We start from the raw sequence: 18,759 nt of genomic DNA, 5'->3' as shown, positions 1-18,759 counted from the left end.
TACTAGGTAGGATAGAGACAATGTGATGCCATATTCTGAACCTTATCAATTATGCATCTAATTATTTGCTTTGTAATACAGGGTAATATATCATTCTTTATAATGTTATAACTATCTAACCATTTGCTCATTTTCTCGAAACCCATCATCGCTGCTTTGCAGCTATATTTATTATTATTATTATTATTATTATTATTATTACTATTGTTCTCCCCACGGTTTCGCCTCTCATTCCAACACAGTTGCTCCAATTCAGTTGATATTTTGCACATGGCAAAAACTCAAATTTCATATTTTTCTGTTTTGTAACCATGGCGACAGGTCACATGGCCCATCTTGATTTGAAAATTTCAAATTCACCTCATTTGCATAAAAAAAAACGAATCAAAATTCCGCGAGGTTATTTTGTACACCATACAGCTAGGCTCCTTCATGTAAAAAAATCAAGGTCACAGGCCCTGCCGATTTTGAGAAGAAAATTTTAAAGCATTTTTTTCATATATTTCTATAACCTTTGCGCTTCCCTATTCCTCTGTAGTTAAGCTATTGCTATATCTCATTCTAGCCTTTTAAAGTCCTTGAGAACAGGTGTCGATGGAACAAAGTCAAGTATGCGACCAAATTGGAAAACTAATTGCGGGGGTCGCCCTTGACCTTTGACCTTCATATAATACTAAGCCTTATTATTTATGCGCATTTCTAATTCTTGGCTTGGAAATAGAGGCAGATGTCTGATTTTCGGTATACAGGGATATAAGTATAGGAACAAAGTTTTTTAACAAAATGTCACATGATTTAGCACTTCCTGTACCTCATTAATTATGTGCATATCTTATTCTGGGCTTTGAAATAGAGGAAGAGGTCTGATTTTTGGTACATAGGGAAAACTATGGAACAAAACTTTTTTGACAAAATGTCACATGACCAGCCACTCCCTGTGCCTCATTAATTATGCACATACATAATTCTGGGCTTAATAATAGCGCTTGAGGTCTTATTTTTGGTATATACGGAAAACTATGGGATAAAATGTTTTGACAAAATATCACTCGACCTTGATGACCTTTGACCCCAAATATACATATATGTCCATAACTCAGTAACCATAAGGGCTACACCCTTCATATTTGGTATGATGGGACACCTTATGATGACACATCCTGTAACTCATTAATTATGCACATATCTAATTCTTGGCCAGCAAAAAGCGCTTGAGGTCTGATTTATGGTTTAAAGAGTTAACTATGGAATACATTTTTGACAAAATGTCACGTGGCCTCGATGACCTTTGACCTCAAAAATACGTTTTTGCCAATAAATCAGTAACCACAAGAGATATATTGTTTATAATCAGTAGGATAGAGACAATATGATGCCATATTCTGAGCCTTATCAATTATGCACCTAATAATTTGCTTTACAATACAGGTTAATATCTCATTCTTTATAATGTTATAATTTTGTAACCATTCGCACATTTTCTCGAAACCCTACATCGCTGCTTTGCAGCTTTATCAATTATTATTATTGTTCCACCACCTTTTCATGCTTCCCATTCGATCACCGTCATACCGAATGAGTTCTAATTTGGCACATAGGTAAAACTCAAAGATCATATTTTTCTATTTCATTACCATACCAATGGGTCCCATGACCCGCCATCAATCTTCCATTTAAACTTTTAAATCCCTCTCATTTGCATAAATATTACTCAATCGAAATTCAACGAGTTCATTTTGTAGACCATATATCCATGCTCCTTTGTGCCAAATGACAAGGTCAGTGGCCTTGCCAATTTTGAGAGGATAATTTTAAAGTATTATTTTTTCTTATTTTTCTATGACCTTTGACCCCTCCTTTACCTATGCAGCTAAGCCATGGCAAAGGCTTATCCTGGCCTATTTAAGAGGCTGAGAGGGTTAGTGTCTCTTGAACAATGACCAATAGGGGAGCAAATTAAACACCAAAATTTTAGGGATGCAATTTTATCTTTGACCTTAGCATCATTAAGCAACTCATTTAGTATGCATAATCGTCACTCTGGAGTTGCATTTAGGCCTACAGGTCAGATTTTTGGTATATGGCAGCAAGTAAGGGAACGATTTTTTGGCATAATGTCAATGACCAACCACTTCCATACATCATTAATTATGCACATTCTGATTCTGAGTCAGCAAATAGATCTAGAGGTCTGATTTTTGGTACATAGGGATAAATATTCAGTAAAATATTTTTTGCAAAATGCCATGCAGCCTCGATGACCTTTGACTTCAAATATATGTATATGTCCATAACTCAGTAACAACAAATGCTACACCTTTCATATGTGGTAGGAGGGAAGACCTTATGACGTCACATTTTATACCTTATTAATTATGAGCATATCTAATTCTGAGCCTGCCAATAAAGCTAGATGTCTAATTTTTAGTAAATAAGGATTACTTAGCAATAGATATTTTTCGACAAAATGTTATGTGACCTCGATGACCTTTGACCTTAAATATATATATACGTCCATAACTCAGTAACCACAAGTAATACACCTTTCATATTTGGTATGTTGTGAGACATTATGACTCCACATCTTGAACCACATTAATTATGCACCTATCTAATTGTGAGCCTGCCAATAGAGCTAAAAGTCTGATTTTATGTAAATAGGGAAAACTTGGCAATATAAATTTGTTGACAAAATGTAATGTGAACTTGATGACCTTTGACCTTAAATATACATATATGTCCATAATTCAGTAACCATAAGTACTGCACATTTCATGTTAATTATGATGGGAGACCTTATTACACCACATTATGTACCTCTTAAATAATGCGCATAACTTATTCTGAGCCTGCCAATAGAGCTAAGGGTTTGATTTTTGGTATATAGGGATAAGTCAGCTATACAATTTTTTGGACAATAAGTCAAGTTACCTACATTACCTTTGACCTCAAATATACATATATGTCAATAAATCATTAACCACAAGTGCTACACCCTTCAAAATTGAGAGGATATTAGACCTCACATCATGTACCTTATTCAGTATACGCATACTTATTTCTTGTCTGGCCTGAAGAGCTTGAGGTCTGATCTTTGGTACACTGGCATACGTATTTGATAATACTTTACTGCAAATATGTCAGGCTCAAAGGATGACTTTTGGCACCATTTTCTTGTTTTGATCCTATGCAGCGACATGTGTCGAAACCCGGTCATTGCTGCTTGCAGCTATATTTGTGTTTATCTTTACTCTGTGGCCTTCCTTTATTTATATGGATATTCTTAATTTTGACCTCTGCATAAGATGTTCTATATTTTCCTTTTCAGTTATGCCTCATTATTTCCATTACGTGTCCAAATTTTTTAACTTTACATGGGCTACTGCTCTTTGCTGTCTTCGGTGAAAGCACAATTGGCAGTTGTATGAGAAACTGGCAGAATGTAGTGTTGTTTTCACCAGTAATGTCTATACCAAACACCGATTTAGTTCACTGATACATCCCTCACACAGTAATGTGTGTGTCAATAATGATGTGTTAATTCATACAAAGCATTGATTTTTCATCACGTTGATGCGAAAGTCACGGATGATTTTGAAAATAATATTAATCTTGTCCCGAGTCTACAAACAATAGACGATTTTACATTAAAAATTGGTTGTAAAACAGGGTTTCTTTCGTGTAAACAGTACCGTTAACCATGTAAAACATGCCAACACGGCAATGGTAATTGGCAACATCGGCAGAATTTGAAAAAAAAACCCACGCAACAAAAAAATAAGTTAGGACATGTGATACACAAATCTGGCACAATACGATCATGAGTGATGCAAAAAAATGGTTTGATAGGTTTTAAAATTGATTTAATACCGAAAATTTCACGAAAACTTACAGAACATCAGTAAAAAACACCTACATTATCAGCTGGTTAGTTGTCCGCGATGTTGAAAAAAAACATCGTATTCCCAGCTAAAAAAAAACTATTATAATCCATCAAAAGTTCATTTCTCAGCCATAATAAACTGCAAATATGTCAATTTGGCACATATATCCTTGTTTTATTCAAATTATTGATGCGTTTGAATACAACATCCGAAAGCAGTGCAAGCGTAGCCGGTAAGCCTAATTCAAGCTCCACGAGCCATGTGCCGCGTGCCACGAGCCACAATCCAAAGTTCACGATGCACGATTACTATATAAAGCTAGAAATAGGTGCATTTTCACTCCAATTTAATTCATTGATTTATTCCCATGAATAAATCAACATTCGGGCTTCAACGCCGCCGCCTAAATGCATGAACTGATGACTAGGGAATGTGTGTTTACGAATTCTACATCAAGGCTCATATGTAGAAAGGGTCTCGAGATAAATTATGGGGGAGGGAGGGCCAGTATTTTGGGAGGGCCAGCATTTTTCAAAATCACACTGCGCGTATAATTGCAACATTAAAAATTGAACAATCTAAATTCTGTACATTAATTTTGTAGACCATACGGTAAGGTTGCTATATTTTAAATATCTAGGTCTTAAGCCATGATAATATTAAGAAGATTTTTACAATATTATTTTTGAGAATTTATGACCTTTGACCTGCCCTATCCCCCTCTGCAACTAAGCTGTGGCTTATCCTACGTAAGAGTCAAAGACGGCTGGTGTCTATCGAACTGTGACTGGTATGGGACACTGACCTTCGACCCTCAAATCATCCTGTACCTCACTAATTATGCACATCTATAAATTATAGGCTGGCTAACAGAGGTAGAGGTCTGAAGTTTAGTGGACGGAGATGATTATGTTAACTAAGATTTCTGCTAAAATGTCAAGCAACCAGGATGACATTTGACTCGATTTAACAAATATTCGTATAAATCAGTAACTGCAAGTTCTACACCATTGATAATTTTGGACATGAGGCAACAAATGGTGCAACATCCTGTATTTTATAAATTATGCACATAAATCACGGCTAGCCAATATGGCTATAGGTCTGATTTTTGCTGTACAGCAAAAATATCAAGTAACCAGGATGATCTTTGACCTGAATTTAAGTTATTTGCCAGTATATTAGTGCAACAACCTTCATATTTGGTGGGATGAGGCGTCACACTGTGAATTAGTAAATATTTGTCAAATAAAATATTATTGATGTTGACTTTAGCACGGACAGGGACGGTATAACAATTGGGGAGCATCACTTTTCTCAGCATCATTTTGAAAAAATTCGCCCTCCTTGCCTATAATCTTTTCAAATCACTAACCGGCCAGCACATGTTGAATTCGTGAACACACATATCACAGATCACCACTTCATGCACATACAAGGCGTCCATTAAAGTGACTTACCAGTGATGATGAATCGATAAAGTGAATTAGAGTGAAAATTACTTATTTCTAGCTTAACGTGCTAATCGTGCATTGTGAACTTTGGCTCGCGGCTCGCGGCATGCGGCATGTGGCTCATAGCTCGTGGCTCATGACTCATGGCATGCTGCACGTGGCTCGTGGCGCATTAATTAGGCTTACCCAAGTGTAGCGATGGCTGTGTAGCCTGCAGGTGAAGACCCTACATTGGAATTGTTCGTTGCTCGCTTACTCAACCTAAGTTGCCCGGCTTACTATAGGCAAAACCACGGTCCCTCCACAAAACGGTCAAGAAACGCCACTACTTTCTTTTGTTATAGTCCGTGTTTCGATTGGGCTGTCTGTTGATTTTACTGATGGGGATAATGCCCGATTATCACGCGCTGGTTGAAGGTGTTAACAGTAACGTGCATAAAATTATCGTAAGCAGAAACTTAATTCTCCCAGAATGCATTCTGATTATTGTCTGCGCATGGGTCTAAAAGGTCAAAGTTTATTTACCGTACGTGTACCGTCTTCTGAGAGAGATCACGTGGAGTGACGCAGCGTTAGTGACGTTATGTACAAGTTCGGAGACGATTTCGTCAATTTTGACTATTCCCATTTTGATTTGAACTTCATTTTGGAAGATGAAAATCCATGACAGAGAGTTGGGCGCCCAGGCATGGGGAGGTGTGTCATCAAAACATCATCACGACACTTGTAGGGTTTCTAGATTCGAAATGTCGACAAAATCAAAACATTGCATGGGTTTGGCAGTAACATGCGTCTATAAGAAAGAACAGATTCCGTAATGAACATGATTGCCTACTTTTGAGAAGACTGAGTGACCGATAGGGACGCACTTGACACCTCTGAACGATCGATAAAGGAGAAAAAAAAGGGGGAAAAATATTGCACTATTACCATAACGCCAACTCTCAATGGGTCGATGCATGGCCGACGGGAGCACTTTGCAAAAACAAGTTCATCGTAAGAGTTCCTTGATTTCGTGTATTGAATTGAATTGTTTAAAACGATTAAAATTTCAAATCAAACTCTCAAAGTTTGGAACTGAGGAATTATCACTTTAAATGAAACATCAAAAGGGAGTTAAGGAGGACATTTCAGGAGTTTCCTATGTAATGCAGATACGACTCGTTGATCCCAAGCGACGCCATTTTGTTTTCAGTTTAAAAAATAAATGCAGCAAAAAAGACTAGTAAATTTCTTGTCGAATTAGTTTTCAAAATAAGAACACAACACGATTCCCTATTTTTTCGAAGTCTTTGCCTTGTTAGGAGGTGCATGACTTACTTTTTTGATGAAAGGCGAAAAAACAAACGGGAGAGTAAAATTCACAGTGTTTCCGAAATGCATGGCGTCGGTCAAGATCACCTCATGGCTGAACTCAGCCGTAAAATACTATCCAAGATTTCTCGATAGTGACCTAGATCTTTAAGAAACTGTTTTACTCATCTTCTCACATAGACACAAAAGTCTTCAAATACATGCGAAATAGTGCAGAAAGATGAAAATAAAGTAGATTGATTGACTGGATACCGGAGCGGGACCGTATCACAAGACGCCGCTGAAACAAGACGCTAACATGCCTATGACGTCATTCGCTTCCTGCGTCCACCGCAACGCGGACTGTTGCAACTGTGTAGGTGATTAGCACCTTTGAACAAAAGCGTTTCTTGACCGTTTGTGGAGGGACCATGGCAAAACACAGGTGGGCAACATGCTACGTTTCTTGATTTGGACAAACCCAGAGTGGATGGAATATTTTTCTATAAACTCTTTGACAAGCGCGACGATTATGAGTTTTACATAGTGAGAATACTAGATCGCGATAGTAACATCCCTTCACACATATTTTATGGCACTGTATTATCAGAATATCTCCGCTTTGCTCGCGCAACACTTCTAGTAGGAAACTTCTTCCAAAAGTTGCCAGCCTGTACAACAGGATGCTGTCCAGAGGAGGAGAACTACATAAAATCATCAGAGAGTTTTATAAAGGTTTGTCAAGATATCCTCTACTTTAAAAAAAAAAATCAACATGCCAACCCTGTCGAGTCGACAAACCGCGCCCATATCTCTCGCTTAATCATCAAATTTGCACAGAACAGAATCTTAGAAATTTTCTAAGAATAGTTTCATCAAGCCCATGTAAGAATCTTTGCTCTAGATGATTCATAATTTCATTTTCTGTTGTCAGCATATTTTATTGTTTTGGCTAATTTGTTTACACAAGTGAGCTAATGTCACAACGATGTCTGTCTGTCTGTCAATCTGTCTGTCCGTCCGTGTGTGTGTGTGTATGTGTGTATATATATCTGTCTGTCTGTCCGTTTACACGATAACTCAAAAAGCCTGAATAGATTCAAGTCAAATTTGGTAGACAGGTATCATATTCTAATTGCTACAACTGATAAGGTTTTTCTTAGTGTGGCTTGCATATTAATGAAGTTATAAAATATCATTTTTAGCTCACGTGTGTAAACACGTGGGCTATTGTCATAGCGATGTCTGTCTGTCTGTCCGTGTGTGTGTGTGTGTGTGTGTGTGTGTGTGTTAGTGTGTGTGTGTGTGTCTGTCTGTCTGTTTACACGATAACTCAAAAATGCCTGAACGGATTCAAGTCAGATTTGGTACACAGGTACCATATGCTACTTGCAAGAACTGATTAGATTTTGGTTAGTGTGGCTTGCATATTAATGAAGTTATGCAATATCGTTTTTTTCCGTACAATGGTTTCCCTATGGAGACGGTAATGACAGTGTAGACATATATCAAGAAATACTGCACAAAATTTCATGAAACTTTTCACAGATGACAATCTCAGAACATTATGATGATACTGTGAGTGTCATGTCAATTACCTTCTCATTTGCATATTTAATGAACTTTTGTTATTAGTGAGATAACTCTGAAATTTCTGCACCAAACTTGATGATACTTGCAACAAATATGGATGTGATATATATCTAATTATACTTAGAAGTATTGGACAGTGTCAGTTAATAAATAGGTCATTTGCATATTTTATGAAGTTTTGTAATTAGTCATATAACTTCGATATAACTTCACCAAATGTGATGAAATCTGCTGCAGATACTGATCCGATTGATATCTAACTGTAGTGTAAAGCATTCAGTAGTGTGAAATTAATTAAGGGTTCATTTGCATATTTAATGAACTTTGTAATTAGGTATATAACTCTGAAATTACGGCACCCAAGTCTTTGAAATTGGGTACAGATATTGTTTTGATAAATATCTAATTGTACTGAGAAGCATTTGGCAGTGTCAAGTTAACAAATAGGTCATTTGCATATTTTATGAAGTTTTGTAATTAGTGATATAACTCCAAAATAACTGCACCAAATGTTATGAAATCTGTTGCAGATACTGATCCGACAGATATCTAATTGAGGTGTAGAGCATTTACTTGTGTAAAGTTAATTAAGGCCTTATTTGCATATTTAATGAACTTTGTAATTAGTGATATTACTCCAAAATTACACCGTTAAATTTGATGAAACTTGCTACAGATGTTGATCTGATAAATATCCAATTGTACTGAGAAGCATTGAACAGTGTCAAATTAATAATTAGCTCATTTGCATATTTCATGAAGTTTTATAAGTAGTCATATAACTCCGAAATAACTGCATCAAATGTGATGAAAACTGCTGCATATACTGATCTGACAGATATCTAACTGTGTTGTAAAGCATTTAGTTGTGTAAAGTTAATTAAGGGTTCATTTGCATATTTAATAAACTTTGTAATTAGGTATATAACTCTGAAATTACGGCACCAAATTTTGTGAAACGTGCTACAGATATTGATTTGATAAATATTTAATTGTGCTATGAATCATTGAACAGTGTCAAGTTAATATAGGGATTATTTGCATATTTAATGAACTTTGTAATTAGTGACATTACTCTAAAATTACTGCATTAAATTAAATAAAACGTGCTACAAATGTTGATCTGATGGATATCTAATTGTCCAATGAAGCATTAAGCAGTGTCAAGTTAATTAACAGCTCATTTGCATTTTAAATAAAGTTTTGAATTAGTGATTAAAATCTGAGAGTACTGTGCGATGTTGAAAAAAACTGCTTCATTTAGTGATAACATATATCTTATTGTTCTGTGAAGCGTACTCCTATTAATGAACCTGTTGTAAAACACGTGAGCATATTCAGTTCATATCTGGTTTTATATATAATGGTTTCCTATGGAGACGGTAATGACAGAGTCGACATATCAAGAAATGCTGCACAAAACTACATAAAACTTTTCACATATGACAATCTCACAACATAATGATGATACTGTGAGTGTCATGTCAATTGTTTGCTCATTTGCATATTAAATGAACTTTAAAATTTGTAATAAGTCACATAACTCTAAATTTCCTACAGCAAATTTGATGATACCTGCAACAAATATTGATCTGATATATATCTAATTGTACTGAGAAGCATTGGGCAATGTCAAGTTAATACATAGCTCCATTAAACATATTTGCCAATATTTGCCATACATTTTGTAACTAATTTTGAGATTTTGTGCAAAACACCAAACTTCAAATCCAGTAAAACATTCTGTAAACAACAAAGGCAGACATTCCTAGTATAGACTACAAGCACTCACGCTTGCACCTCGATGGTACACATATTACTCCTTGTTATTTTGTTCATAGGATTTATAATCTCCCAGTCAAAATCATAAATTGTTGAAAACGACGGTAAATCCATGCTGGTGAAATGACTAGAACAAAAGCTTTCGGTTTACTACGTGAGCGGTGCTGTGATAACCAATCACAGGGGCCATGGCTATCACACCATGGCTGCGCGCAGGTGCACTGAAGTATCGAAGTAGGAATTTCGCCAGAGGTTGAGGCTCAACGGCATTGTAGTTTACACTCCAAGCAAATCCAAAACTATTTGAGCTAGGCGTAAAAGCAATCGCAGTGCCGTACATAGGTTGAGCCGAATTCTTTGACTTGATCTTTCTATCCTCGAGCCCACCTTTGTGGGAACTATTGAGTGACTGTTAATTGGCATGTTTGGTGTAACAACGGTGCTTTTAAACATAAATTTAGAGACACCATAGCTTATGCATTGGTTAAATCCTTGATATTTGGTATCTGGCAATGATGAACATTCTAGTTCAAATGGTGCAAAATTACAACCACGGGCATCAAAAATTGTTACACTATTGCATGGCATGTCGGCAGTGAAAACTGTTGACCGACCGCGACGTCGATGTTATAACTATCCACCTTGTTTGGACCCGTTCAGAGCTAGTCCTTACCTTTTCTTTCTGCAATGTTCTGCTAAATAACTTGTTCGGCGATACCCCTTCTTCTCAAAAACATTAAGAATTCTTTATCAATCTCCGCCATTTCACTCCGTTAGTATGTTGAAGATACAGCAGGAGTGCCCCGTCTGGAGCAGACCGCGCTTTCTGGTGTCACGTGTCATTCGAAGGACAATAAAGTTTACAATATACTTAATTATGCCGCATGGCTACAGGCCTACTCTCGGTAATGAACTCACATGTACCTTCAGGAACACATTCCCCCGACGTAGCAAAGTACTGAATTATCAGAGGAAAGGCATCGATACCAGAATAACAAACACACATGGGACCGACCAGAGTCAAAATCTCGTAGTTGCGAGAATCAAAACTCGAAATAACGAAAAGTTAAAACTCGTATTTACGAAATCGAAAAAGCTTACTCGTAATAACGAGTATTTAATACTCTTGATCATGAGAATTGAAAACTAATAATTATGAAAATTGAAACACATCAATTAGGATATTTTTTTTTCATGAAAATGCAAATTCTGTTATAATCTTTACGGCCCTGATACGGCTTTTGCGGCCCGAGGTCGTACGGCGGAAGGGCCCGAGCGTGCGAGGGCTCGTACTCCGTACGACCAAGGGCCGCAAAAGCCGTATCAGGGCCGTAAAGGTTTATCATATACCTATGAAATGGTAAATATGTAGTTTACATAATATTCAACATTGTTTAGGAGATACAAATGCGTGCGATATCAAAGATTCATCGCCATTTGTGTAAGTTTTTCAGAAATTTAAACGATGACCGCTTCCCGTCGCGGATTGACATAATAATGACGTCATTTGTTTACCTGAAGAATTCTAGAACGCGCAAAGAAACATGAGTACTGTACGTTACCCACAGAGATCAAGGCTGAATCCATGTGTATGGAGGATAAAAGCGTGTTGTCAGTTTCTGGTATTTTTTATTGAACAGGCTTGCACTTAGTATACACAGGATTTCACTAGAATTTAGAAATAAAAGCCGATGTCACCTGCACGGCCCCACTGTCGCAACGGGGAAGTAAGATCACAGTGAGCAGACGTTTTCCTAATCTCGCGCTGGCTTTGTGTACGAATGGAACGTTTGCAGATAGCAACGCTCATAGTAACCAGAATCGAAATAGTTCAGAAATGCACGCGATTGCCCATATTTTGGCACCAGGCCGGGGCGTGATACGTAAAACAAATGCACGGATCTGAGGGCGCTTTCTCCCATAGCTTTACACAGGCACGTGAATGTAGGTATATGATAATTGTCATTATGATTGAACATTTATGGTCAAAAGCTTTGGTCGAGTAGGCTAATCGCAAATTTCTAAAGTTTCAAAATCGTGTTATCAAAAGGTCAGAATGTCAGCATAATGGTGATGTCTTAACGTCATGATGATTATTGTTTAAAGAGCCAAGTGTAAATTTACTTTTCATTGTGTTATTCCATCTTATTGTCTAAATGAAATCTCCTTTTAATTTCTACTTAATTAAAACCAGTGATAAATTCATCACTTCATCATCTCCTTTTCGTTTTAATTTGCCATTTTCAATTTTTCGTATATTCTCGAAAGGGATTTTACCCGTCTTACTTATTCACTGCTGTTTTAGATATGCTTTTCATATATAAAGGGGGTTTAGGACAGATACATAGAAATCACACAGTAGGGATATTCAAAAATTTCAGAAGACGTTGGCTTCTCGTGAAATTTTCTAGTGCAGACACAACATGAAAACAACTGACGGTCTGTGCTAAATGTAAAAAGTTAACATCACTTTGGCAGGAACATGTAGTAGCCTATTGGTGTTATCTTCTGAGAGCCGTGCTTTTCAGCTTGTCGGACAAGACCCTAACATAGGTGTTTTTGAATGAAGTAATTTGCATAATAGCATACTTATGCATCTTTCACTCTAAATGTATTGCACATCCGGACAGAAAAAAATATATAGGCCATGCTTGGCATGAATTTTGATCTACTAGATAAGTTAATGAATATTTACTATTGTAAGCCATGTAGCAGCCCAAAGTTTACACGTTCATTTATTCGAAAACGAGTGTACAATACTTGCTCACGACACTTAACACGTCAAGATTCACGCAAACTTTTGTATTCATTGAATAATGATCAATAATATGTATAAACTATAAAGGTTCACACAAAAGAGCTCAAACACCACAGAAAGATCTAGACTACGAGTGATTATAGTTTAAGTCTCATAATATGGAGGGGAATCAAGGCTCAGAATTAAGAGAGATTCAGAAACTACTTATCACGAAAATTGAAATCTCGTAATTACGAGAATGAAGAACTCGTAATCACGAGGGTCTAAAACTCGTAATTACGAGATTTTCTTTTCTTTCAAAATGGCACGAATACGCTTCCGTAGTTCTATACCCATGCCGTATTGCGAAACTAGCGGCTTCGAGGGTACCACTTTGAGCGGACCGCCAATTCTTTCCACACGTCTTCTATATCAAGAATCCTTTTCCTCTTGTTATTCGGCTTGTTATGTCGATAACAGTAAACTAATTAGCCATTTTGTATATGTCCATCTATTTAAAAGCTGTTGAATATAAAAGTCCGCCAATTATTTTAATATTTGTGGACATCTGGAAGACAATTGTGTCGATTTATTTGCATCTGCAAATGTTCATCCACACTAATCGGCTGTTGCTTTTACAAGGGATTTCACATAAAAAGTATACGATTTCATTACTGCCGTCAAATTGCATCTCGAGGCTTTACTGAACATGTAAAGATTACGTACAAACTGCACTGGTGATTTTAATATCTTAAGACGAAATCCATTGAACACAATTTTTAGCTTGGAGACAAAAGGGAAACTCCGCTCATGTAAACAAAAATGTAAACTTGATTCGACACAGCGGCAATCATGGACCGGAGTCTCATGTAAGTTTGAGGAGACATGTCCTGAAGGCATCTCGTGTAAGATTTCGTTGCAGCTACACAAATCTAATTTTGCAAAATTAGGAATGCTTGCTACATCCGCACTGAACACAGATGTAAACAATCGCGAATCCACAAACATTTTCTACATTTCCTTAAAACTGTAAGCAATCGTCAAACTGTTGCATCAAGCAGTTACAAATACATTAATACGTAAAATATGACTGTGTAGCTGATATTTCACCACATAATTAGTCTGAAAACACGCGAAAAATAAGTCCGGATATAGCAGACTTTGTTAAAGAACAAGCGATACGCTCGAAATGATATCCTCGAAGCCGCTAGTTTCGCAAAGCATTGTGGGTATACAACGCTGGTCCACGGAAATGTTTACGGGCTTATTTGCCCCGAGTTTTATAAAATCTCCCTAAAATGCTCGTGTCCTCATATGGTGTCTCAAATACTACCGATTCGCATAGTTTTATCCATTGCTTACTATTAATGCCTTTAAACAGAACAGAACAGAAAAGTATAGAATGTCGGCAGTTTGTTCGTTCTTAGTTTACATATTTTTAAGAGTACTTCATGTTATTCACATATTCATTTCAAGCTTTTAAAAGTACTGGTAATAAATCGCTTCAGTAAGTCGCCTTTAAATTGTAAATTTGACTGTCATTTAAGATTTGTATTTTCTACAATTTGCAGATGCACAAGAATTCATGGAACTGGTTCCAGATCTAGTAAAACTTATACCCGAGGAACATTATGATGCCCTATGGAAAGAATTGCAGATTTCTCCTTGTGATATTGACCTTTATGAGGATTATAACCCACGTAAAAAGGCGGAAAATATACTGTTAGGATGGATTGACGACGATGGGGGTACCTCTTGCGCACTTATTGGCGCTCTTGATAAAATTGGTCTGTCAGATGCTGCAGTCAAAGTTAAAGATGTGTTAAATGGTAAGCTTCGATTTATTCTACAGGAAGTAAAATTTTCCATTTGCATGATACTTAATGATGTAGTATATTTCACCAACATCATCGTGAAGCACAACCTATAGTCTGTACTCCACGAGACCAAGTTGCAAGAAGGCGTACCATGTTTGATATAAAGGTTAGGATGGTAATGTTTTGCAGGTACAGGGTGATTTATACTCTTCATTTGATATTGCCTTAAATTGATGTTGACATGTTTGGGTTTAAATCTATTTTTGGGCCTCACATTTATTTGTTAATTAATTTGATTTTCGTTCTTTTTTCATTTCCATGTTCGCTTTGCAGGTTTACTATTTCTTTATCAATTCTTTTTAATTTTGTTCTTTAATTTGTTTTAAAACCGTGTTTGGTATGTAGGTTAATTATTGATTCAATATACTTTCATATGAAATATGCATTTGCAATGTTACTTAAAAGTGTAATTGTTGAGGGTGTTATATACTTCTTGTTGATGTTTATTGTTTTTTTAATAATTTGTCGTTTGCTGCTTTTTATAATATCAAAGATGTGTGTTCTCTTTTTGTTGTAAAACAGCTAAGTATACAAGTTGTCCGTTATACGTACAGCATGCAATATTTCATAGCTATTTATCTATTGTAAAAGAAGATGTCACAAAACTTACATTATCAAAATTCAACTTATTCATGAAGAGGACTAGAACAGAAGCGTACAAAATCGGTTGTCAATATCTTATTAGGGGTCCATACACTGTAACATGTACGGACTCATTTCCTTGCCTGCTTTGTGAATTTAAAGTGTCACGTGTTAGTTAGGCAAAGTTTGGCATGTCATTCGCAAAAGTTGGCACAATATGCTGTTATGGTAGCTTTGTGTCGGTGAAGGGGTTGTTTACTCAGAATATAAAGAGCTAAAATATGTTGAACAAGTGACATCCTTGCCTCGGCTTTATCGCTTCCGGCACATGAACTAATGACGATAATCTGAAGATTCGCTTGGCCTGCCTTCCTTGGTGTCGGTGTGAGCGAAGGATTGATGATTCATGAGTCACAAAATAGTTGACGGTCGAATGAGAGAGCTGTGAATCCGAAAACCTGTTAATGTCCGTCACCGTGTTGACCCCATCTGTATTTATACTTCCTAACTTAGATTTATCATGGATGGGGTTTTTCATCCATGCTTCAACCAATTTTCACGATATGACCATGTTACAACCGATAACGTAGTAAGTAACCGATAACGTACCAAACCTGATAACGTAGTAAAAATGTACCGACAACATATTAAATCAACCGATTACGTAGTAAAGATCCGATATAGTATTTTTTGCTAACCGATAAGGTAGTAAAAATTTAACGATAACGTAGTAATTTTTTCCAACCGAATAATAAATCAACAAATTTACCGATGACACATCAAATAAATATTCCTGCAGGATAAATACAACACATTTTCTAAGGTGGGAGTTCTTGGAATATAGTTTTCAAAATGACAGATTATAAAATTGCGTTGTAATTACAATGTCAGTATCTCAAAAATAACATAAGTCTTTACAATGTAACTCTCACACTGGGACTAAATTACAGGTAATCTGGGTTAATTATTCCAGTGAATTCCCTATAATCATTTTTGCAAGTTAAACCTCATATGCATATGGTGACCCATTTATCGAATCGATCGATCGATTGATCATTCTTTCGATTGATCTATCGATTGATAAATCGATTGATTGATCTATTTCTCTATATATCCTTAGTTCTATCGATCGATCTACCCATCATTTTATCATTTGATAGATTGATCGATCGACAGATCTGTCTATTGATAGAGTGAGTGATCGATCTATGTATCCGTAGATCGATTGACCTACTTATACATATCTATCTATCTATCTATCTATCTATCTATCTATCTATCTATCTATCTATCTATCTATCTATCTATCTACACTAGGCAAAATGCTTCATATACAACAATATATACACATATACTGATTCTGTACATGTGTCAAATACTTTAGTATACACATACGTATACTAATAAAATGCAAAACTACAGTGTACACTTGGTGTGCAAAGATCTGCATTACGTATACTCATGATCTGCATAGATATACGCTACGCATATCAACGTATTGGAATGTTCCATATACAAAGATATACGTTGCGTATGCAATTAATATTGTGTTCCATATACGTCAATATACGTAAATATGCTAAGCGCATATCAAGCATTTTGTCCAGTGCTATCTATCTATCTATATTTCTGTCTATATGTCTGTCTATCTGTCTATTGATCGATCGATCAGTCGATCGTTGTATCGCTCCCCATTAGTCTCTTGATCAGATACGTTATCAGTTATATGATATGTTGTTGGTTGTTTCTATGCGGTATTGGTTGAATTTTGTACATTATCAGTAGATTTAATCTGTTATTGGTTGAGTGATATGTTATCGTAAATTTGTTGAATCTTTTTTGGTTAAGAAAATATACCAGGTTTCTGTTCGTTATTACATTATAGGTTGATTTGATACGTTATCGATAAATTTTTACTACATTATCGGGTTTGATACGTTATCGGTTAGTTACTACGTTATCGTTGTAACAGGACACCAATCTGTTCAAATGCATGATCGCGAAGACAGATGAACCATATTTATCGATAAAGACTAAACCAGTTTATACCAGTCTGAGTTTGAACTATCGTACAAGTGTGATTTTTAGAAGAAGGCACGTAAAAGAAAAATATGTTTTGGCAGGTATACGACTGCTATTTGCATTTTAATGTGTCCTGACTTCTCTTACATAATAGTACGTCATCTTTGGCAAATCCCGTATTGAAAAAGGGTCAATGTTGCCATTGCTGTGGGGTCACTGTGTTCATGAAATAAATTTGTTGAATACAATATGAGAGAGAGGATATATTACCCGTAATAAGATGAAATTGCCAATAAAACATGAACTAACCAACCTTTGCCATCAAAATAGTGTGTTTCTATTTATTTGCTCGATTTCTGTCGGGTATAAGTTAGCCCCGGGTAAGTTTTCCGGGAAAAACGTCTCGGTCTTATTCCTTGACATTTCATTGTAGTGTCAGACTTTATTTTACATAAGACCATTCTTATTCGGCTTTTATTACTACGGCCCAAAGGCACCCCGTTTTGTACGATAATAGCGTCCCAACTTTTCGCCACACATACGTCGAGTGCGCGTACAGAGAGTCAAATTCACCTTCCGCGTCATGTTGAAAATGTCGCCCTATTTCCTTGCTGCACAGCTAAATATTAATGAAAGAGGTACATATTCTATTTCCCTTATATACTACCCTTAGAATATTTGGAAGTATTACACGAAAGAATACCGAAAATACCTAAGCGATAACAGTCGTATGCGAAATTAGGTGAAAACACAGCAAACTGCAAAACGATCTTTAACTCGTCATTTTATAAAAATAAAACGGGAACTCAAAAATAAAACCATAGTGTTCTAGTTAACCTTTATGAGAAGTGAAATATCAAATGTTGTAAAACATAACAGTCAAAATAAAAAAGTCAAACCAACGTTTTCAGATGTATTTCTCATTTTACGATGTGTCGAATGGGCTCGATTTCCCTTAGAAAACAATGGCATTTAATGTACTGAACAGACCCAACAATGGTCGCTCGTTCAAATTCCTCAATCCTGAACCAATGATGGTAAAAATTGCACTGTGATTATTTGATTGATATACAAAATTCCTGTTGTTGTAGATTTTTGAATTTCTTGACAGAACTTGTTTTGTTTGCGTTTTCTTTTTTTCCGACCGCTAACTTATACTCTTGCCCTCAATGAAATGGCGATTTACGGCCTTTACATATGCAGAATCAGGGTCTTATGTTGACGCATTTGCATTTAGGTAGATGGAAGAATTGTCAGAGCTTCCTAAGTAGAAACTCCAACGGAAACTCAGCAAAATTACATAAATACTTACAATATTCTACATAGCTCATTTCATTTTTTTAAATATTTCACGACTGTCCAAGATCCAAAGCTTGAATGAAAGTGCATATCCAACACAAGTTAGATTTAATTTTCCATCGATGTAGATTAAAATATCTCAACAATAGTTCATCTGCTGTATTTGCATCCCATCAAAAATTTGAACGGTGAAATTAATTCCTACCATATCTTTCATGAATCTTATAAAACGCTCA

General features: G+C 36.2%; 1 protein-coding gene across 1 annotated transcript in view; it reads left to right on the top strand.

Annotated features, from left to right (window-relative positions):
* Nucleotides 1-14,319: 14,319 nt before the first annotated feature.
* Nucleotides 14,320-18,759, top strand: part of LOC139128982 (uncharacterized) — a 55,023-nt gene continuing 50,583 nt past the window's right edge. Inside the window, exon 1 of the mRNA XM_070694661.1 lies at nucleotides 14,320-14,572. Coding sequence (XP_070550762.1) covers nucleotides 14,329-14,572 — 244 coding nt within the window. The 5' untranslated portion in view covers nucleotides 14,320-14,328. The remainder of the gene's footprint in view (nucleotides 14,573-18,759) is intronic.

Source organism: Ptychodera flava, unplaced genomic scaffold, assembly GCF_041260155.1.
Source record: "Ptychodera flava strain L36383 unplaced genomic scaffold, AS_Pfla_20210202 Scaffold_82__1_contigs__length_521545_pilon, whole genome shotgun sequence".
NCBI lineage: Eukaryota > Metazoa > Hemichordata > Enteropneusta > Ptychoderidae > Ptychodera > Ptychodera flava.
The sequence above is the reverse complement of the archived record's forward strand: the minus strand, read 5'-3'. Positions and strand labels throughout refer to the sequence as shown.